The 23,318-nt window shown below is 43.7% G+C and overlaps 1 protein-coding gene and 1 long non-coding RNA gene across 2 annotated transcripts; one reads left to right on the top strand and one right to left on the bottom strand.

Moving 5' to 3' along the window:
• Nucleotides 1-4,669: 4,669 nt before the first annotated feature.
• On the bottom strand, nt 4,670-16,733 carry PRPH2 (peripherin 2). The gene is made up of 3 exons (XM_048299144.1): nt 15,889-16,733; nt 12,926-13,172; nt 4,670-7,632 (listed from the first exon to the last, which is right to left on the bottom strand). Exons 1-3 carry the CDS (start codon nt 16,467-16,469, stop codon nt 7,396-7,398), a joined length of 1,065 nt encoding a protein of 354 aa, XP_048155101.1. The 5' UTR covers nt 16,470-16,733; the 3' UTR covers nt 4,670-7,395.
• Nucleotides 16,734-16,839: 106 nt separating this feature from the next.
• Nucleotides 16,840-19,701, top strand: LOC125323830. The gene is made up of 2 exons (XR_007202668.1): nt 16,840-17,765; nt 18,040-19,701. It is a non-coding gene; the product is annotated as an uncharacterized LOC125323830 (long non-coding RNA).
• The last annotated feature ends 3,617 nt before the right edge of the window (nt 19,702-23,318 follow it).

Genomic DNA, 23,318 nt, shown 5'->3' with positions numbered 1-23,318 from the left:
TAAAGCTGCCGGTTGTCTTTTCCTGTTTCGGATGCCTTGGCTGGTACCTAATAATGTGAAGAGGAGTGGCACACACCACACACTCTCCCTCTTGTTGCCAAAGCACAGGTCTGCTGCTGAGAAGGCGACTGTACCACGGCCATTTGGAGCTCAGGCTTCCTGGGCTGGGTGGAAACAACACATTTCTCAGCATCTTCCCACTTTATTGCTGTCAGTCACATCCCTTGTTATCCATACATGCTGCTCTTTAAAGACTTGCTCAGTTATTTCTTCTGCTGTTTCATACATGTACATTTCTATTCATACTTCATTCGTGGCAGTTTTAACATTTCTTCTACAAATCTTTGTTCCACAGATAAAAACTGCTTTGCATATTTTTATCTTGAGGCTTTTGCATATTCATCCTCTTTTTTTTTTCCTGCTCTTCTGCCACCTTTCCCCCTCTCCTGGCATGCAAACATTAGATGCCCAAATCTTACATCTTTGATGGAGACATTTGTCAAACACTCCTCTCTTGGAGGAAAAAAGAAGAGGGAGAGTATGAGGAGTTTCGCAGTGCGCCAGGTGTAGGAGCTACGAAATGGCAAGTACTGATCTTCGTCTCCATGACAGCAATGATTAAATGTTACTTTTTCATCAGTTTGTGAATATATATTTTCACAGTCTCTTTTCAGACAGCGTGAGCTCGGAGGTGGTAAGTTTTCCAGCTTGTCCTTTGCGTGGGATCCTGGAAGGAAAGCCAGACTGGGTAGAGAGCCCCGGGCAGGGTGGGACAGCTGAGCTCAGGTTAAGGATGATGTCTGTGCAGACCACTGCGAAATATTTCAGTGACTTATAAAAGCAAGGTGTTGATTTGAAATCAACCATGTATTTGAGGAAAAACGTGTGAAACATATTTCTGTACTTGCAGTACCCTTAAGTGTGGAGGATGGTAAAGTGTGTTAATGAATAGGAGAGAAGATTATATAAAAATAACGAGGGTGAGGGGATCAGCAGTGTGTTCACTGATGTAATTCACTGGTGTCCTGTAACTAGACATGCCTGCTTTGGAAAGGTAGTGTTTGCTCCCTGTAAAGACAGCTCCAAGAAGCCTGTGTTTTCTTGCAGTGATTGTGTCAGAGTCTTGGAATGAATGTGCAATTTAGCACAAAATACACTAGGAGAAGAAAAAAAAATCTGCAGTAATTGCTAGGCATCTACTTAATGCTGTTGAGCTAATCAGGTGTCTCATCTGTGTATCCTTCCAGGTCAGGTTTTGGTAATTCATAAAGTGCTCTAATAGCTGAAATCTTGGAACATGGCATGAACTCTGACACAAAGAACTTTGTGTTTTATTTTCTTTTTCTGTGTACTGCTTTGTAATGCAGGCTTTAAGCTCCACTCTGTCAGCTTGAACAGGATGGAGCTGAAAACAAGGAATTTTGAGGGTTTTTTTCCTAATGGAGTGGTAAATGCTCTACACTAGCAATATGTTTGTCACTTGGAGCATGCAGAAGCACAGTGTTCAGCTGGGAGGCTGGGGGTAACTACTTCTAATGCCAACATATGTGAGACAAACATTTCTGTGTGGGCAGCGTTTCAAATCGTTGGGCAGATGTAGAAGAACAGTTATCCAGACATTGAAAGGTGTCACATCCATTTAGGACAGCAAACCCAAGACCCAGTGTGGTTGCTTCATCGCCCTGGAGCACAGTGGGAGCTCAGGGTGGGATGCCCTGCTGCAGGCATGGCTGCTGAGGTGCTCGTGGTTTCCAGGGCTGCCGTAGCAGTGGTTGTGGTGAAAGGAGGATGGGGTCGAATCCTGCTCTCAGAGGTTTGGGGTCCACTTGTAAACCTTCACCAGTGACAGAGACCTAGCTGTGAAGTATTTGAGGAGGATATGTGGCACTGGGAATGTCTACCTGTGTAAGCTGCGCTCCTGGTTGAGTGCCACCGTGCAAAGAGGGAGGGGACAAAAGGTTGTTTTGTCCTACTGGAGTCAGGGATATAGTGTAGTAGTAATTATTTGAAATCTAGACATACCACTGCAAGTTTTTTCCTGAATAAAATGCTTCCTGAAATGCATTTAATCCATTTTTAATATCACCTAATCTCAAAAATAATCTAAAATACTCTAAAATGATAAAAGAAGTTAGAGAAGTAGAGAATAAATTTGAATTTTAAGTCCTAATTACATTTAATGTTCTGGGGTGAAAACAAGAAATGCTGTCATAATTTACTTAAAATATGCCAACAGCAATGTTACAGAATCACTTTTACTTATGCTGTTGATTAATTTATGTAATTAATGAAAGATTCATTCATACCAAGTTGTGAATTCACCTTGTTGGTATGTCCCCCGTGTTTTTGTAATTTTTAACCTTAGCCTGTTATTTGTGCTGGAGAAAACACGTGTGTAAATGGGAAAACTCACATGCATTTGGAAAAGTGTTTGTCTGAGGCAGAGCTGTGCCACCCTCTGGACAGCTTATTTGGGCAGCTGGGAAGGCAGGGGGTGATCTGTAAGAGGAAAACTTTGTGTTTGGGAACTGTGTGTGTCCTGGAACTGATGAACACAGCCAGGGTCTCTTTCCAGCTTGGGTATCCTGGCATTGCTGCCTGGCTGGAGCATGGGCTCTGTGTGTCTCCAGCAGGGAAAGACAGCACTTCTTTGGCGCTGCTGTTTAATTCTGTATCATCACAGATTTCAAAGTGACTTCTGTGGGGTTTTTTTTCAAGAATTAAACATTTTCACCCTATTACCAAGGGAGTCAGTCTGGGGAATTCTGTGCCTGAGGATTAGGGCTTTGTTCTCCTCCTTTCATCACCCTCCAGCTGCAGTTGTGCCTTTCCAAGTTTCCTCACTTCTGCTTTGCAATGCTTGACCCTGTTTTGCTCAGGAATGTGGTGCTTGGTTGCCTGGTGCAGGAGGTGTGCATCAGTCTGGTGGCAGGCTGCAGACCTGCCCTTTGATCCTTGTTCCACTGTTTGACTAGTACCTCTGATTCCTGAACCACCCTTTGCTCTGGAGTGCTTTGAGAACAAACTGTGGATATGTACTTCCTCGTGGTTTATGGACTATCCTCTTGATGGAAACAATCAGGCAAGAGTAGTTGTTTGCATGTGCTTTGTGGGGAGCTGGCGGGATGGGAAGTGGGAGTCCTGCTCCGCCTCCCCCTGGCACAAATGTGAGGGGGGGCTTCAAAAAGGGGTGTTCCCCAGGGCAGGGTGCTGCAGAGACTCTGATGGAGAGTCTACAAAGCTGAGCTCCAGGCCAAGGTTTCCTCCAGCTTTCCCACCTCACAACTGTGCTTTGGATCCGAATTCAGATGTACCTATGAAATGACATGGGAACAGCAAATGCAGGTGCTTTGAGAGAGGCATTTTGCTACTTCAGTCAGTTTGCTACTTCAGTGTTTCAGTCAGTTGCTGAACACTATAGGTCTGATATAATTCAAAAAAAGTTCCATGTAGGCATTACTTCAGATTTGAGATAGCTGCATTGCTGTTGCCAGAAATAAATTTGCCTAAGCCTGTGTCTTCCCCACAGGGGGCTGTTAATCACATGGTTCCATTCTATTTTTCTGGCCTTATCTCTTAATTAACTAATCTCCAATAATGCTCTTTATTTTTTTTTTTTAATAAGCATTTGTGATCCGTCCCCGTTTTCCATCGATTACACTAAAAGCAGCGTTGTCTTCTTTTACAAAACAAGCCAGTTGGGTGTGAATCAGTAAGTGTTTTGCTGGGATCCCTTTTTCTTTATATCAGCCTTGAAAATCTTCCCAGCCTATCAGGTAGGGAGTCTGTGGTGCCTGTGAGCCTGATATAGCATTCCCATGCTCTTTGCTAAGATGCACACTTGTGTTTGTGTGGTATTACAAAATGCCCAAGCTCATGTAATGCATGGAGGCTAATCTTATCAATTGTATTAAGGCTACTTAGGAACTAATAGCTTTAAGGAAGCTGTTTATATTTCCTCCTTTAAAGCACTTTAGTCAATGTTCTGTGCCCCTTCAAATAAATGTCATCAGTAAAATAGTGCACTTTTTGTCATTTCTTTTAAATGTGATGTTTCTTAAGAGTTGACATTTCAAGGCCTTGGGCTGGCTCTCATATCTGGGTACTTGGATTTAAGCCACTAATCCATATGGAGGTACCTAAAAAGAAGTGGCCTGGTTTGCATGAATTAAGCTCACATCCTTCTGAAGTTTATTAGTTTGAAAATCAGGGCATGGCTCTGGAAGTCGTCGGATTGCTGCAGGGAGATTTGACTTTGTGAGCTCTAGACTTAAATTTAAAATAAGAACAATGTGTTCTTTTGAATGTCCATTGGAAGTTAAACGGGGAGAAAAAGAGGTTATAAACCCAGCTGATTGTCAAAGATCCTGAGGATGCCAGTGGTTTCACTGGTTCAGCGTGACCAGAACATCACGTTTGTGGCTGTGAATATATTTTAATTCCTATGTACTACAAGAGGATGCTGTTAAAATAGTACAGCAAATTCTGTTTCTAGTAAGAGGCAGGTGATTTAGGGGTCTGCTTGCACATCCTGAGCTTAGCTGGGCACATGAAATGAGGAAGGTTTGCTTTCTCTCAGAGCATTATATAGAGGTGGGGAAAACCTTCCCACGTATAGGGACACATAAAAGAGATCCAAAAAATGAATTCAGAAGGAAAAAGTCAGCAGTAATGCAAATTAAAGAAATCTGTATTAAATTGTATATATTTAAACATTTTCTTTAAAGAGATCTTTACTTGCAATAACATTTTAATACCTAAATTTACATTTGCAGTCAGCAGAAATATCTTTATCTAGAACAGCATTTGCAGTATCACAAGTAAGTATGTGTAAGATTGGACGAGTGATATATTACATGTAATATTTTACAAAGCAGTCGTATTACAATCCTGTGGTAATCATAAGATGTCACAAAGATCTTCATCAGCCAGGAGGCTTTATTTTAGACAGCATTAGCCCATATACTCCTTGTTCCCTGGTTCCAGCACTGCTCTTCATAAACCTGTCTCAGATGGTCTCTTTACCCGCCTGATACCATTGCTCTGGGAACTGGCTTCTCCAGTGTGGCATTGAAAGAATGGTTTGAGAATTTGTTACATTGGTTTAGCACTAATCTGGTAAAAAAGAGAGACCACGAATAATTGGAGAGTCCTGTCTAAATTAGTGGCCTAAGCCAGATTTCTAGAGCAGCAATACATCTAGATCTCTTTGAAAAGTCAATCTAGTCAAATAACTGGTATAGATCACAGCTCGCTGAAGCCTCACAAGGAAAGACTGTAATTAATCCTTGTAACGCAGCTCCTATCCACATGTGACTCCTCTGAGAAGTTCTTCTCTGGTACATGTGGGCACATTGTGTGCCATCCACAATCCTGTTCTTCCCTAATGGACCAGCTGAGAGGGGCAGCCGGTCCCAGTGACGTCCTACTGAGCAGGGAGGAGCTGCTCTGGCTCGTACAGTTCTGTCCCTCAGCAGAGCAAGAGACGATAGGCTGTGGTGAGTAGCAAGTTGGCCTTTTGTCAGTGCCCTTGTCCTAGTCAGTCTTATGCACAGAAGAGGAGAGTGACTTTTAAATTCATTATTGTAACTAAATTCATGATGATAACTAAAGTTAAAAGCTTTGACCAGCTTTGAGAAAGTGAAAGGTCACCACAGACACCTGTCAAAACCAAACCTTGCGTGCAGGTGGCCTGAAACAGCCTGGGCATTGAGATGGAAACCATGGCTTGATGTACAGACACATCCCTACCTGTCCTGCCTTGAACTGATCTGTCCATCCTAGAAGGAATTTGGACAGAAGCCGGAGGAGCTGAGTGCTGCTGGGGCAAGTGCACAGGTGATTAAGAACGAAAACCAGTGGGCTGTGCAATGGTTACGCAGTGGCAAACACTGCTCCCTTTGAGGGCCGGCCACCAGCCAAGGAGAAGGGACCCTCTGAGAAACCTCTCCCAGGTACATCCCTGAGAAGTAGAGGGTTTGCACAGCCAGGGTAAATATAATGTGGTGCCTGGCTTGCAGGGAGGGACTGAGGTGTCTGCAATCGTTGGTGCAGCAGGCTGGGGCTTGTTCTCTTGGGTTTCTTTCCCTTTAGCTGAAATTATCTGGCAGCTGAAAATAAACTGAAGATGATGCTCTGTTCCCTTATTAGAGGCTGCACACCACAGCAAACTCTTTCCATATTTTGTTCCAACTTGGTATATGAGAACAGGATCCTCCAGCTATGACAGTATGTTTGGAGAGATGCAGCATATGCAAAATCTGCCTTCTCTTTGATTTAAAAGATATAATGAGGAGTACCCTTTCACTGATAAAGAAAAGTAAAATTTGCACATTGGGGATTGATTTAAACTTAGTTTTCCCTGGCCTGAAAGGGTGAGGCTTGATGTACTTGTGGATTAATGATACCCATTTTCTAGGCCCCTGGAAAGCATTTAAAGTGTGAATTCTAAGTGGCCTGTCTGGCTTTGGGTTTGTCTTTTTCTTGCCTTAAAAATAGTTGGGCTTGAATATTCTGGAGCAAGTTATGAGATGACATACTCTGTAAAATGTCCAGAGTAACCATAACTGGCATGTGCTCATAGCCTGGATTCCACCCACTACAAGACTTCTGCAAAGAATTTAAATACAAGGTGAAGCGTAAGTCTACAACACATGCATTCAAGATATACAGCCTGCAAAAAAACCCTGAGAAACAAACCCCATGAATCTCACCTGAATGTTGTTTTCAGCATGCTTGGCTCCCTCATTTAATTACAATTTTTGCTTAGTACATAAATTCTCAGCATAAGTTTGCATTTTGTTCTATGTACATCTTAAGAATACAGCAGAAAATACCATTGCTTAGCACATTAACAAAAATCACATATGAGAGGTTTGTCAAAATACCTGTATACTAAGTTATATACAATTCTGGAAATCCTTCTGTCTTTGAATTCTATCATGTTTTTCTCCAGAAACCCAATCTGTTTGTTCTTAAAAGCTGAAGTACAGAAAGTATGCTGATGAAACAACTTGAGCAAAAAATACTAATTTTTCAAATTCCACTTTAATTTCAAAGTAAGATGGGATGGATCACCATGTGATGCCAGCAATCTTTTTTTTTTTTTTTAAATTTTTTTTTTCTTAAACTAACTGTCTCTGATAAGGGAACACGTGAATATTACAAGTCGTAGTTGTGGTCATATCCCCAAAAGGATATGGGTATGGTGTACTCACATTGTGGATAAGTGTTTTATCCCAAGGTGCACTATGTTGTATGCTCCCATGTACAGAAGTGAACATGTGTAGAAATGTGTATACGGTGGTTGATACATAGCTTTTAAAATGTAGATATATTCACGATTCTCAGTTTGTGTTATTTTTCTCTGAGAAAAAGTCCACCTCAGTGAGCAGCTCAACTGACCGTTGTGATGGCTGGCGTCTTCCCACCTTCCTCTCCTTCGGCCCCTTCGCCTCCTGCTTCCACCTGGTTGAACTTACCCAGCTTTTTCAAATTCTCCAGCGCAGATTTGAAAGTGTCCTTCAGGCTGTTCTCCAGGATCCACCCTTCGCTTTCACATTCGGGGTCTTCGGGATTGGCAATGCTTTCCAGGGAGGTGTGCAGCAGGCGCAAGCCAACCATCACCGACATCTGTGCCAGGCAATGGGAAAGGCAGAGAGCGTCAGCCAGACCTGGACGCTCCCGTCCCACCCCCGTTGTCCCCTGCTCTGGGCAGCCTGGGCTGCTGGTGCGAGCAGCAGCTCTGAGGCTCCGTGTGCCCAAGGGGCCTCTCCACGTGCCCCGTCAGTGTCGGTGCCTCCCGGGAGGTTTTAATGCATCCCCGGCTGCTGTGCACGGGATGTCCACAAAGCAGGTTGGATGTGCAACAACGTCCTTGGCCACCACCCACTTAGTTTTAACTAAATGTTTTGACTTTGCATTGACCTTAATATGTTTGGTGAGTATATTAAGCTGATCAAGGAGATATGAATGAATCAGCGTCTCTGCAGCATTAGGATTTTAGCCACCAGTTTGTCTACTTCAGATTCTGATTTTGTTTTGATATAGGTATGTGCAAATAAGGAAGCCAAGGCAGCAGGTGATCTCTCCCTGGCTCCATCTAGAACAAATTTGTATTTCTGATTAAATATTACCTAGTCCCAGCAGCCCTGATTGAGACTTTTTCTACTGTGCTGTGTAACACTGCTGACACTGGCAACACCCTGCACCTGCCTGCAGAGAGAAAGTGTGTATTTAGCCAGTCTCCTGCCTTCTAACACCGTTCAGAACAATCTGACCTCATGCTTGTGGTGCTTATGGAGAAAAGCAATTGATGAGTGAAGTAGAGAAGGAAAGAAGAGCAACTCCCAGAAGAGCCAGCCTGGTGATGTGGTAGGGCAGGTGGTTGGGATGGGGCAGCAGTAAGACTGGTTGGGTCCTTCACGTGCTGGGTAAGGCTCAGATGGAGAACACTTACTGCTATCAGGACCTCACAGGATTTGTTCCCTAAGGGAACTATGATGCCTCTGTTCCCCTACCCAATTTCCCAAGGAACTGATTACCTTTGGTCCTCCTAAACCCTGATGGCTAAAGAGGCTGGCAGATTTGAGGTTGGGCTTCAGCCACATGCCATGGCCAATGGCAGAATTCAGCTCTGGCTTTTGGGCTCGAGGGACTGCCCAAGCATGTGCTTCCATGGACCATCCATCAGCCTGTCTACTGGCATCATCCCACTTGTGTATGATCAGTGTCTCTGAGCTCTTGGAAGACTAAACCTGCACTTGGCTACTCAAACTTTGCAGATGTTCATATTTCTCTGCCTTCACTCAAGATCAGAAAGGGAAAAACATTGGTCAAAAAACAAGCTTCATTAAACACTTCTATATCCAAAGGCAAACGTTCAAACTGCTAAACACCGGAATGTATGACGAGCCACACTTTGATCACTAAGGAAGTTTCCAGTGGGTCTGAGTCTGGAAATAGTCTCATCTAGCCAATACCATGATGACTTAAATCAGTTAAAGCACTATTCTATAAAAGTCACAAGAAGTGACAAATCCCATCACGTTAGTCTTGGGATTTAATGCTTTTGACAACTTCCTTCCACTCTGAGTCTCAGTTTTGCTGCTCTCACTCATGGGACCAATATCTTTTAAATCAATGGCTGTTGCAAGTGCAGATTAACAGGGCTGGGTGCAGGAAATGGCCTCCACGTTGCTCTCTCCTTGTGCTGCCTTGCTGCATGTCCGCAGGAGCTTTGTTTTGTGATTGACTTGCCAAGTGCCACTCTTTGATAGCCAAAGTAGGTGGACTGGCTTCCTGGATGGCTCTAAGTCACTAAATATTATCATGCTTTTAAAAAGGAAGGTGCCTTTGCAGTACTGAGCATCTGACCTGTCCTTGGATGAGATTTTGTGACATTTTCTCTCAGTTTAAGACTTTGTTTTCTCAAAAACTTTTCTAAGCAAGATTTTGAGTCCCTGAAGCTGAGATTGCTTAAAAGCAATGCAAAATGTCTGGGCTCTTGTCACCTCCACTGACTTGAGCCTGCCTTCTCTGCCAGATGAGAACAGAGTCCAGGAAGTTTGAGACAAGTATCTGGTGAATTAGTTTATCTCCTGTGTGATCACAGAGAGTCTTGGAACACCAGTTTAGCTGAAGTCTTGCACCAGGGAAGGCCTAACCCCATGCACCAGTATGTGCTGGGGGTGCCTGGCTGACAGCAGCTTGGAAGCAAAGGGCCTTGGGCTCTGGATGACACCAAGTTGTCCCTAAGCCAACAATGTGTCCTTGTGGCAAAGCAGGAAAATGGTATCCTAGGCTGCATTAGGCGAAAAATTGCCACCAGCCTGAGGAACGTTGTCCTTCTTCCCCTCTGCTCAGCCCTGGCGAGGCCACAGCTAAACCTCCAACCTTAACCAGTCTGTGAGCTGTAGATTTGAGCTTAACCACAATCCAGCACAGAAGGCTGGGCTGTCAGAGCCCTGGAGCGAGACCAGTCTTGCTGTGTGATGATTTCCCTGTCATGGAAACTCTTGTCATTTTACAGCAACTTTAAAGTGCCAGGAAGAACATGGCCACAGTGTTCCTCCAGGGCTAGGGCTGCGCAGGCTGGGCTGGTGTATCCCCTGCACCACAGCATGCTCAGCCTCTCCAGCTGGGCCAACAGAGGAAACTGTGTCCGTCTGGAGGGTCCCTGCTGCCTGTGGGCTGGTTTTGGAGATTACCAGGAGGTCACTCCTACTGTTCAATGCATCAGAGAGTTTACTCTCCAGCACAGGACATGCAATGTGCCTCCTGTGAATGTCTCCGTGCTCTCCTGGAGCTCAGTCTGGGCCCGGTCTGTGGCACATGTGGGGTGAATCCCAGGGTCTTGGCTGTTGGAGCAGCTGTGACCCATTGAGACCCACATGTTTGCACAAGTGGAGGACCTGAAGCATCTCAGGAACCAGCCTCAGCCCTCTATTCCTTTTGAAATGCTCTATTCAGGGCACCCTTGAACCCCTCTTTTCCTCTTTGCTGGCTGAGGCAGGTCAAGAAGACATCCAGGCTTGCTCTTCTTGACCTTTTGCAGCGAAGCCCATCTGTTTGCCAGGGTTTAGCCTGAGGCGGCTTAGCCAGAGCAGGGTGTGATCTTTTTTTGTCATCCTCATGACCGGTTGTCACTCATGGGAAGCCTACAGCTTTTGTTAGGAAAACCAGCTTCTAGATATTAGCATCTTTTTCAAATAGAAGTTTTGATATTTCAAAATAGGTTCATTCTTCCTTGTGCCTAATATAGGAAGGTGGAACAGAAATGACCTTCCCTGACATCCCTACACTTGTTTGTCACGTTACCTTTTTCTACAGCTCAGAATAACAGCTGTGATTAGTATTTCCCTCCGTCTTCTCTCCCCCTTCCCACATCCCAATTCCACCAACCCAGCTGGAAGAGTCCTCCACGGCCCCCAGCAGGGCTTTGGTGGAGAAGTATTTGGTTTGAGTCCACGATGGCTGCAGATGTAAAGCAACCCAGGATTTTGCTTTTGCACTTTGCTGTGACTTCCCAGGGAGTCAGTCAAAGGGGAAATGAGAAGTGCAGAGCCAGCACAGCCACTGCCCCCTGGGCTCACCCTGCTCAGACCCACACTTACCTTGGCCAGGAGTTGGGACCTCTGCTGCCCTCCTACTCAGCATAAAATTGTTTCCTGACTGGAATTTAAAGGAAGTGGTTATATTTCAAGGGAGACTAAATTAATGTCTGCTTCCTGCTTTGCTTCCTCTCTTCAAAGTTTGCCTTAAAAGCAAAGGGAATTTCAGACCCAAATCTGGGCCCTTTATGGCAGAATATCAGGCAAGTCATAAATATTCAGGAGGGCGAGTTATTGTAACCCAGGATTGTGTTGTTTCTTTAAAGTTTTGCCCTAAAAGTCCTCTGATTGCCTGAAAGAAAGTCTCAGCTTCTATTTTGAAAAAGACAAAGAAAATAAGATCTTATTTCTTATTATGCCACAGGCTGAAAAACATACCCAGGTGTACTTTAAAGAGTTAGACATAAAATACTGCATTTTTATCACTGCTATTAATGTTAACATATCACTGTCATTAATCTCCTGTAAGTTAGCAGAGGTAAGTTACAGGTTCCTAGTCATGATTTTTTTGCAACTGGCATTGGTATTTTTGTGCTTTTTTCCCCTGAGTTTTTGAATTTCTTCATGACTTTCAAATACAGTTGAAATTCCCCTCTCTTCAAGAACTTTGCACTTGAATCTGGGCTAAAATAAAGGCCTTCTCTTTCTTTTCTTACCAGAATAACAGTGCAAAGAAGTTGCACATTTCTCTGCAGTTTGGAGCAGTTATTTTTAAAACAACAACTTAATGATAGTTTTTTCAGTTCACAGATTTATGTAGGTGTTTATTTTCTAAAAAGCATCTTCATTCCTGGAAGGCTGTAGGCCAGTGCTTGTATCAAAATGTAACTCATCTTTTTTTAATTTGCATGCATCTAAATCTTTTGAAAGGCATCAGAATAACTTAAAATAGGCAGGGCCATTTGCAGCAGCCATTGCAAGGGTTGAAAGGATCTGCTGCACCCCAGGGAGCTGCACCCTCCCTTTTACCAGCAGGTCCTGCCTGATCTCCAGCACTTCACGTGCCAGCCCTCGTGCCACTGCCAGCCCACGCTCCCCTAGCATTAGTGTTGATTAAGCACCCTGGCTAGAAAACTGGCCACCTCCCAGAGGCAGGAGGATGTGTTTTCCTCACGTTGGACCAATGGTACTCGAACTGCACTTTGGGTTATGGTGCCCACAAACACCTGCACTGGGCAGTGTTGGCGCCTGTTTGCGTTCACATCGTGGTTTTGGGAAGCAGAATAAAATAAATTTAATCCACCTGCTCCACCTAAACCACTTTTTCTGACCAAAAACCATGGTGGAGCTGATGAAAGTCCACATGCTGCCTTGAAATTGTTCCACCAATGTGTGTGCAGCCTAAAGTCTTCTTTTCTTCAGTGTGTAAACCCTTTAACTGCACTTTCTGTCCCACTAATTGCTGTCATACATTTCTGATGTGCTGCTTTTTTGTATTTCTCATTCCCTGCAAGTGGTAACACATGTAAAATTAATGCATCTGGAAGCAGAGCTCTTGCACTCTCTTCCCTACTCAGCACCTTGCCTTTGACAGAAAATCACTCCCTTTTCCCCCTCTTGCTGTGGGATACTCGAAGCTCTGGCCCCTTGCTCTGCAAGAGGAGTCTGTGATCCCACACTCACCCCAGCTCTGTCTCCAGCCTGGGACCTTTTAGCCCTTACTCAGTCGTTAGCTATTAGATATTTTCTCAGCCAAACAACGGGGAAATTTATTTTAAATAGATTTGGTTTTCACTCAGAAGTCCACGCTGAAAGATGCCCCGCTCCTGCAGACCTGATGCTTCCCTGAAGTGTGTCTGAGGGGAGAGGGTTACCTCAAAGAGCCAGACGAGGAGGGTGACGGCGCCCATGGAGCTCATCATGCCGCTGTAGTAGTTGAGGAGCGCTTCCCGGCAGCCGCGGCGCCACAGGTTGAGCTCCTCGGTCTGGTAGTCGTAGCTGTAGTGGGCAGAGTTGTTGGTGACCTGGTACTGGATGCAGGGCCTGGGGGAGCTGGGGTTGCAGCAGCTGAAGGGGACGCCGTCCACCAGGTACCTCCCGTCCACGTTGCTTTTGATCCGACTGCGGGCAAGGGCAGAGGGAAGTGTGAATACTCAGACACACAGACACAGAGACACACACAGGGATACCCAGGAGCAAATTTGCACGAGGAAGGAAAGCAAAGGCAAGGAGGATTTTCCACCGTGCCTTTCCTCCGTGTCCCCTTGTTCACATAAGGGTGTTTGTCCAGAGCTTCCTTCCTCTCCGAAATCCTTTTCTATGTCAAGGCTACACTGAGTCTGTAATTAACTCTTCCTGGTGGAAATGCACGCTCTCGGGTCACTTCTTCAAAGAAATCAATTTTTAACAAAATTAAATGGCAGAGAGAATTCAGGAGGGGCAGTCAGAAAAGAGTGATCACAGCATAGTTAGGGTGGAAGGGAGGTGCTGGAGCTGACCTGAGCTTGGAAAAGAACCCAGAACAGCCTTAGGATCCACCATATCCAGACAGACCATTGATCTGGAAGCAAACCTAATAGCTTCTTTTTGATGACAATAGCTCCAGGGAGGGGTTGTGCATTTATTCTTGGCTTGGGAAGGTAGCCAGCATTGAAAACATGAAATGTGCTTCAGCAACAGGATGTTGCAAAAATTTCCAAAGTCCTTGCAGGAGCTCCCCAACTATTGCTCATCTGACACTGTGGTTGTTCTCTGTAAACAGTCATTTAGCCTGGTGTCTGAGGAGATGTTTACATGAAAGATAACTTAGAAGGCAAATAGTTCCACTGACTTTGCAAAAAACTATAATGAAAGGACTGCAGTTCTAAACCAGGCCATTTTGCTTAGAAAATGACAGAATGGAGAGCCCCAGTGGTCTAGAGAGGCAAAAAAAAAAAAAAAAAAAAAAAATCTGAGTGTCACTTGTAGCTTTCTATGTGGATGTTTTAAAATTATGTCATAGAGAGAGAGGTGATTCCAACAACCTGGTGAAGGAAAATTCCACTTTGCAGTCATGACCTAAATATATCTAAACAGCAAACGCAGTTGAGGTTTTCTCTTTAAATGTAAAGTGTGCTCTGGATTGGGTCTAATTCCCATTCATGTGTAAATGCTCCATCGGTTTCAGAGAGATTGGATCAGGCCTTTGCTCTACAAATACTATAAAAATTCCATTGTGGGGGACAGACTCCCACCTTCCCTGGAATTAAGGAGAATTTTACTATTGGCTTCAAAGGGGCCAGGCTATCCTGCCAGGAATGGGAGCAGAGATCGTGCACCACCACATAGTACAAACCTTGAATTCACAAACCCCCATTTGCAGATTTTTAATGCCCTATTTCCTGCCTCAGTAGTACAAAGAAATTACCTTGAGTCTCTGTTCCAAACAAGGCATCAGTTATTAAGGACAGTATAACCTTGTTTTCCCTCTGTGCATTGCCCTTCCACTGCTGCTGGATTAAGCTACAGCTCTCAAATCTCCATATAATGCTGGCAAGGTTTTTTTCAAGTAGTTATTTATATCCATGGGCATAGCTTTGCAATGGAAACACCCCCTTATTAAATAGTGAATGTATTTGCTATAGCCCTGCAGCGCAATGGGTTAAATCTGGAACAGTTTTCACTAAAAAGTCCTCATTCAGAATTGCAAAAACAACCAGACCACCCAACAAGTCAAAAGAATATGCAGAGAGACACACACAAGTGAAATACCACTTACACAGTCAGGCAGGGATCCCAAGAGATCCCAAGAGATCCACAAAGCTTTTTTTCAAAATTACTTCAGACATTTTAAAATACAGGCAGTGTATTTAAAAGGCAGATTGCTTCCAGTTTATAGGACCCATTATGCAACCACAGAGGATAAACATTAATGAATGATGTTCCCAAAGAACTTGGAATAACCATCTCTTTCCCTGGTGCTTAATTTTTTAAAAGGTTGTGGGTATTTATGCCCAATGCTATTTTTTTAATTTCAAAGGCTCATTTTGTTCTCATGTTTATTTTCTGCTTGAGCTTACTGCACCTAACCTGATTTTGAGATTACTGCCTCTTTGGGCACTGACATCAAAGCCATTAAGGTGTTTCTGGTCAACAACCTGGTCTGGTTTGTACAGAAACAATAAACTAGTGCTGGTTTCATGTGAGGTTTTAAAAAATTAGGCACACGAGAGAACTTAAAATACATATGGCTACAAGGGCCGCTGTGTAAAGCTAGGAACACCAATAGATGCTCAGTATTACCACAGCACTGAAGCAATCCATTGAGTGAATATAAAAATAAAATTCTAAATCTTAAGGATCTAAAACACATGAGTTATTGGCAAAGTGTTACTGCCTCTATTTATTGCCATGCGGCTGATTAGCTGCCAATATCTAAGTGGAGTTTGAAAAGTGGTATCAACAGTATTTCTCCAGGGAATTCTTTTTTTAGGAAATTAATAAATCACATTGACATATTCTTAAGGATCAGTAAAGTTCTGATACTTTCCTGTTGATTTTGGGAGTGTGGCTCAAGGTAATGGGTTTATAGAGCAGAAAAAGACGGTAAAAAATATTGTCTGTTTCCATCACATTGAGTAAGAGTGAGAATTGTATTTGGTGCTTTATATTTTACGTTATGGATGAATTTAGAGAAATTTGCCAGGGGAGGAAGCAATCTAGCTGATGATTTGGGATGCTTTATTACACAAGATCCCATTTTATACAAACCCCCCTCCAGTCAGTGCCTGTTGGCACTTGAGCATTACACTGATCAAACATCGATATTACACGACACAAACCCCAGTAAGTCACTTACTCTTTCACTTCTTTGGAGCTGAAGTCCAGATATCTGTTGCTGATCCACTGGATTTCGAACCAATCTTTGTAGCCGTTGTTGCCACAGCACTTGAACTCAATCTGGAGCATGTCGATGGTCTTCTTCATGAAGCACCTTCCGGGGGTGTCTGTGTCCCGGTAGAACTTCATGCCGTTCTTGAGCCCCTGGGCCAGGGTGCTGTCCAGGGAGCCCCGCATGAGAAAGCACATCAGAGCAACGAAGAAAATGAGTATGTTAAAGACGCAGCATAGTGCCAGGTAAGGTTTCAGCAAAGGCTTCCACTTGGCAAATTTAGCGGGATCCAGAGAATCGTAACAAATTTTGCCAGCAAAACCATTGAAGGCGCAGGATAATATACCCATCAATATCAAAGAATTGGGCACAAAGTGGCTTTCAGAATTGTCCATCACTTCGCTTCGCTTCCGGAGCTCAATTTTGAGGAACAATCCCATGCTAAAAACAAGGATTCCAGCAAAGACCGAAAACCAGTTCATGAGCCATAGTCCCTGTGCTAGTTTTACCCGTTTCTTCTGATTGAATTTGACTTTCAGCAGTGCCATCTTTGTAGTGGGAGATGTTGGAAGATTTCACAGCCTGGACCCCTCTTCTCAGCGTAAACAACTCGAGGAAGAACCATTCAGGCGTCGGAAGAGATCCCGAACGGCTCATCGGGAAGCGAGCTACTGCACAGTCCTTCCATCTTGAAGTCTCCTGTAAGGATTCAAGCAAGTAAAATATTCAAAGGTCCCAATTAACAATTTCACATTAGTGAGAATAATGGGCAATTAGGACCCACAACTATTTCTGGTGGTTTCTTACAAGCAAAGGAGAAACACTCTCAAGGTTTCAAATGATTTGATCTGGATCTGCAAGACGTCATTCTAATACCTTTAATCATTTGATCCAATTTGAAGAAATGTCTGTCAACAGATGAGAGGAGGTAATCCCTCATTTTACTATTTAGTAGATTTGTGCTCTCCTATGATAGGCTGCTGGGCAGAATATGAAACCCCAGAGATATAAAAAGATCTTTGTTGCCCGATGAATATGGAACCTTTAAGGAAAAAGGAAGAGGGCTCTGGATTAAAAAAGGCTGCTTGTATACAAACATGCACTTCCTCACCGTGATCCTGATATATTCATATCTACAGCCAAACCCACGTTCTAGTCCTTATCCTTCTGTGTTGACTTGAGATGACGTCCTGTGGCTTATGCATTCAGAAAGCAGATAAGTGTGTAGTTTACAGTGACCTAAAAAAACTAAGCTTGGCATTTTCTATTTACTTCCAAGGCTTGTACCATCTCTGGGTCTTGGCAGGAGAGGAGGAGAAAGGAAAAGTGCAGAGAAACTCAATAAATAAACCCTGGGCTGAAATCTAGAGATGCTTTTATAAAAAGTGAGCTGGCATGAGCAGCTTACTGGATAATCACCAGGTCAGGGAAGGGAACAGGGCTGCCCAAGGAGACCCACCAGGAAGGAATTCAACTCAGCAGCTGGAGAAGGACCCTGGGGATGTTGTATCTGAGTGCAAGGGAGCATCCCAGCGGTCGTCAGGCTCTGCTGAAGGACCTGCAGCCAGCTCTGCTTTCATGCTCTAGTGGGCAGAAAGCAGGGTACAAGCCCCTCCTGTGGCTGTGGCCTCCTGCTTGCACCACACAGCTGTTTCAGGCAGGCAGAGGTGCTGGGCTTTCACTCTCTCCACTGCTTGAGGAGTTCTGCTTGCTTTGAAATACCATCTCCCACTTTCCCCACAGAGGTTTGGAGCTACTGGGAAATTCCTGCACTGGCTCACCCCTGCCACCAGAATGCAAAATTAACCTCAAGCAACCTCCAGCAATGGAAAATTCTCCTGCAGGTGTGTGAGGGCATGGGTCCTAATGCTGCAGGGGAGAAAGGAGCAGCCCCAGAAGAGGGACTGGGAGGATTCTCTCTCGCCTGTCAACCAGACCTGCTGCTGCCACCACCCGAGTCCCTGGGGGCATCCTCTAGTGGCTGCCAGGAGCATGGCTGCCAGCCCTCAGGGACAGAGAGGGGAAGGGATCTGCTAGGAGCAAGGCAAGTGTGAAAAATAATAATGACAATAACGAAAAAGCCCAAGAACTGAAAAATAGTATTTTGGTGTTCTGCAGCTCTGTGGTACCGTGGATGCTGCTCAGTTGCCATTTGAAATGCTGGAATGCTGAAGGTTCCTTCAGGAAGGACAAAGGCTGGCAATTCACTATTTCTTCCTGTCCTAATAGAAGGTTTGTGTGGTGAACCTTTCCCAGCCCATCCTGGCGCTATTGCAGTGAGCTGGAGGGCAGCTGGTAACCGGGATTTTTCTGAAGCAAGCCTGGTTGTTTGCATTGCTGCTGCCCCTGCCCGTGAGTGTGTAAGAGGAGACAGGGAAGGTGATTATCCATCACGGGCTATTCTCTCCTCTTGCCGTGAAGTGAATGAGAAGTGCTGTTTCTGAGAGAGCCTATTCGTGTTTTTATGCAATAAGTCATGGTGCTGAAATAGCATCTCTCCTGGCAAAATACCCCACAGCCAGTGCCGCGCATGCTGCGTTTCACTGACTCTTTCAGGGCTCAGCTAAGAGACTTGAGTTTGGAAAGTATCTGACAGCCTGGAGTTAATTCTAGATAAAGGAACTTGAAACCATTTCCTTTCTTGTCAGTGATGACAGTGAAACTGTAATTAAAGTGGAAAAGAATTCTCTATGAGGTCTGTGGGTCATGAGGATATACAATGAAATATTTCCTGCAGAACAAAAAGTAGTAAACCTGCCCACAGATGTAAGCCTAGTGCTGCTCTGGATATGGGTAATTTAATATTCAGCAGATGAGTCTGAACACCTGTCATCTTAATAATTTAACATTTAGATACCCATGATAAATCTGATGATAAAATCATGTAGGTGTATACACTACGGTGCGTCCTCTAATTCAGGAATAAAAGTACTTTAGTAGAACATGCAGGACATCCTTCAAGGCTCACAGATCCCTCCGAATTTACTTTCTGCCTATAAACAGAGGAAACGGGAGGGGTCCTCGTAAATCAATGCTAAATTGCTAGTGTTAACTGGGGAATGATCAGTAATTCACCTGATGTTCAGAAAGGGACACTCACGTACTAATTAGACCTTTGAGACTTCGGGTGGTACCCTTAAAGTCATCACAGAGGGCAATCAGCACTACCAAAACAACCCAGATTAGGAAAAGTGCTGTTGATTTAAGTAGTTTCAGTAGTTCAGTACCAGCTGGGGATTTAGAGTGGCAAAAACTACCCCACCCATCAACTTAACTCGCCATGCTTGAGAGTTTTAAAGGGGACTGGTGAGCAGTACTCTGACACTTCCTTCAAAAAATGAAGTTAACACTTTTTAAAGTGGGAATTAATGCTTTCCCATTATCCCAGACACGGAGCTGACAAACCCTGGGCAAGCATCGGCACAAACCTGTCAGCTAGGGGCTGTCTCTGGCAGAGCAACCTAAGGGAGAGGAAGGTGATGGGGGATCATCGAGAAGCGTTTTGGGGTGTGGACAGTTTAAAAAAGAAGCCCCTTTTTGCCTGGCATCTGCTTTTCTTAAAAAGCTTTTTCTTGGCTGTGATTTGTCTTTAGTTTGGCACTTACTACCGCTTTCTATTTCAAGTAGAAAATGCTGAAATTGATCCATAGCAGATAAAAGCTAATTGCTGCAAGAATATTTGAGTTAACGGTCTCCTCAGATGTTGTCTATTAAATTCAAATGTATAATTCATATGCCAATATTGGAGGAAAAAAAGGTAGAATAAAATATTCAAATTATTATTGATCTCACCGTGAATCTGTTCAAATTCAAAATCTAGTTTAAATTTATAATGTGCATGTATAACAACACAATATTGATACCTTTCCAAAAAGCTATGCCTGTTAACCTACATATAAGCTACACATTTATCAGTTAAGAGAGAGGAATCTAAACAATTTAATCTGGTATTTGTTAAACAGTCTGGTTCTCAGGTCTGGACCAATCTTAACCTATCTTCGGGGGCAGAAGATATAAAATACATATACCCCTAAACTATGGAAATACCCTCAGTTGGTAAAAAGAATAATTTCCTGGCCCAATCTTTCTTTCACACTACTCTGTGATATGAAATGTGTGCCTTTCTGAGGCTTTTTTTCTTCTTTCCTTTCCCTAGGAGTGGTTATATTTCACTGCAAGAATAATGATGTCTGGTTTTACCTTTGATGGGAAGCTATTGTGTAGAGAGGTTTGCTCATGTACCCTCACTTACGGTTTTGCTTTCAATTGTAACTCTGTGGTGTGAACAGGGCCACTCCTGAGGAACAATGTGATAAAAATGCTGTACCTCACTGTACGATTATCAGGTGGAGAAAGGTCTGATTTATGACTTTTTTTCCCCTCCTTACACAGGTAACTAGGTAGGCTACTGTTTTTGTGGCATGTGAGGTGACTGCAGGTTCTGAGGCTGGGAACAGAGGCAAGTACTAAATTCACTGCTGCGATTGTTGTAAATCCTGGGAAGAGTGATTTGACCTGCTGGACTCCGTAGCTCCTGAACTTTGCTGGGGCACACTGTGGGGGTTTTGGTGTGGTTTTGCTCTGTGTAGTTACCAGGATTTCAGCCATCATTCATGTGGTGTGTAACATGTTCAGAAAACACAGCTTTTTTGGAGCCCCGAGATGGTCATTATGAGTATTTGTTTGTATTATTGTGATACCTGGGGTGTAGCATTCACTGCTGAAAAAGTAAGAGTTAGAAATCAAAGTTTATACTTGCAGAAACAGGAAAGAAATATGTTGGGAATTAAAAGAAGCTCACAAAAAGCTCATGATAGTCATTACTGCTGGAAAACATCTCAGCACAACAGGTGGATCCTCCAGTCAGTCAGATAAATCAGAGCATGATATGAATGGAAATGCTGAAATTTCCCCAAGTTGCACAGATCCTTTTTCTTGCTATTCCCGTCTCTCCTTGTACGTGATGAAATTGGCTGTTTAGTAAAACCTGAAGCAATTCCAGGTAAAGCCACTGAGATTTGAACCTTGTCTACATGCAGCTATTGCTTAAATAAGAAACTTTGAAAAAAGAAAGCCAAGCCTTCAAAAATACAATTCATAGAAGTGTGTAGGAAATTGTCTTATGCATGTATTTCTTACCCGTTTTTTCTCACAGCAATTCTACTACAGCTCACATCAGAATCTATTGAAGTGAAGGAGGGCTGGATAAAGAGAGAAAGCAAGTAACTCCATTTCTGCTCTTGTTATTCAGAGAAGCCGGGGCAAACAAAGGGAAATGCCTGGAGCCGAAGGGTGTTGATCCCTCTCGGGACAGGCCTCTTGGTGAGGTGATGGCCCCATGGGAAGCAGCAGCAAAGCTCCTGGCTCCTTCTCTGGAGGCAAGTTTTGGTCTGTGCTACCCTGCAGTGCCTCAACAAATGGCAACGCCCAAAGCTCTGTGTGGCCTGGAAAATGGCCTCAGATTTCTCCCAGGGGTTCGATGCTGTGTACCTTTGCATAGGATTGTTTTATTTCCTCCACAGACACCTAGGAACTTTAAAACACTGAGTAACAGCCCTGCGGTGAACTAAGGAAGTTTCGCTGGCTTTAAAGATTTTGGTGAGGCTGCCGACTGGAGGTGGGTTTTCCAATCAGGCTGTCTTTCAAACATGTTTGAAACAGGACTTTGCTTTCCTGACTCGATGTGGAAAATGGTACTGCAGCTCAATGCCCTCCACTATTTTTATAAACTTTCTGCCTGTTAGCCTCTATTCAGGGCAAATTTGCACCGGGTTTATGATGCTGATGTTTCTGTTACCCCGTGTTTCTGGCAGTCATTTGTTTTTCAGCCCCTTGTGATGTCTAGCATCATCAATTTATTTATACTATGTGATTTTTAAAGAAGTTCTGGGTTATTCTGGTGGCAACGAGATGAAAACCAGAGCTAGAGTTCTTGAAGAGACTTTGCTCACTTCAGTTGTACATTATGCAGGGTAAGTGAACCCAGCCACTGTGTAGGTCACACTGACAAACTGGTGCTGGAGGTGCTCTTAAATGGCTGGGGAATTACTGTCCCTGAACATCCTCATCCACTGGCCTTCTTTGAACAGTTTTCTCTCTTACTTCATGTTTTTAGTCCATCTTGCTCCTAGGCAAGCTGGCTTGCAACTAGCTTGTTCCCACAGCAGTTCTGACTGCTTCTGCCTAGAAGAGGCTGGCAGGTGTTTTCTTATTTCTCTGAGGGAAGAAACCGAGCATGCGTGGCTCTCCTTTCTCCAAGCTGTGATCAGCGGGAAGACAAAATGCCTCTGACCAAGCTGGCATTGCAAGTCTCCTTGACCCAAGAGGATGGAGGCAGCCTGGCACATCTGAACTCTGTCCAACCTTCCCTCTGAGTATTTCTAAATTGCAGGCTTCAGAAGGGGAGTCCAGGAGCCTGGACACCTGCAGCTGGCAGCTCAGAGCACATCATGACACACTCCTTACTCTCTTAGAAGGAGTTTTGTTTCCATGTGATGTAGGAGATGCTCCATCATCAAGTCATCTAGAGACAAGACAGCACAAAATTCCTTGCTTGTTGAGGCCAGACACTCTCAGTAAAACTGTTCCATCGCTTCCATACTTAAGGTATGTTTTTGACCCCTTCAACAAATAGCTTAAGTGAGGAAGTGATTTTTCTGATGGCTTGTCAGTTGAAGAAAAACCTACAGACATGATTAAGCTACAAATACTGTGGACTAGACTTTTAGTCTTTTCATGTTCAATGTTTACTTTGTAATTAGATCGAGCAAAATAATCTAGACTCTATAGCATAAACCTCCCAAAATATCCCCAACACCTTATTTCCAAAACTTGCGCCAACATAAAAAACTATTTTTCCTTCCAAAATAGATACTAAGAAATGTTGAGTTTTAAGCAATAGCTGTGGAATTTAAAATATGGATTTTTCTATATCTGTGTCTATCCAACCATTCTGTAAAACATATATACTTACTCCTACCATGCTTTTAAATACTTAAAATTTATTGAGAACATAATTCACAAGGTATCCGAGTTGCCACTTTCCACTAGATTTGACTGGAAAATGGATTCTCAAAGAACTGTAATTTGGGGGTATCAAGCAGCATCCTCTCACTCACATGGCATTTTACCTCTTTCCTACCTAGAAGGCCTTGCAGAATGCTGGGGGTTATTGTATTGCACTGTCTGCACCATGGTGTCAGAATGGAACGTTCTGGGACGTGTAGATGGCAGCCTGCCAGTGCTTATACTAACAGTGACCTTTTTTCCCATATAAAATAATAATAATTTTAAAAATTAGTGTTGCTAGCTGACTAGAAATACTTAGGGGTTTGGCTTCTCTCCCTTAGAGACCCAAAAAAGTTGCAATTTCTATACTGAATAGCTCATGAACATAC

This window comes from Corvus hawaiiensis, chromosome 3 (genome assembly GCF_020740725.1).
Source record: "Corvus hawaiiensis isolate bCorHaw1 chromosome 3, bCorHaw1.pri.cur, whole genome shotgun sequence".
In the NCBI taxonomy this organism is placed as follows: Eukaryota; Metazoa; Chordata; class Aves; order Passeriformes; family Corvidae; genus Corvus; species Corvus hawaiiensis.
Note: the sequence above shows the minus strand (reverse complement) of the source record. Positions and strands in the feature narration are given on the sequence as shown.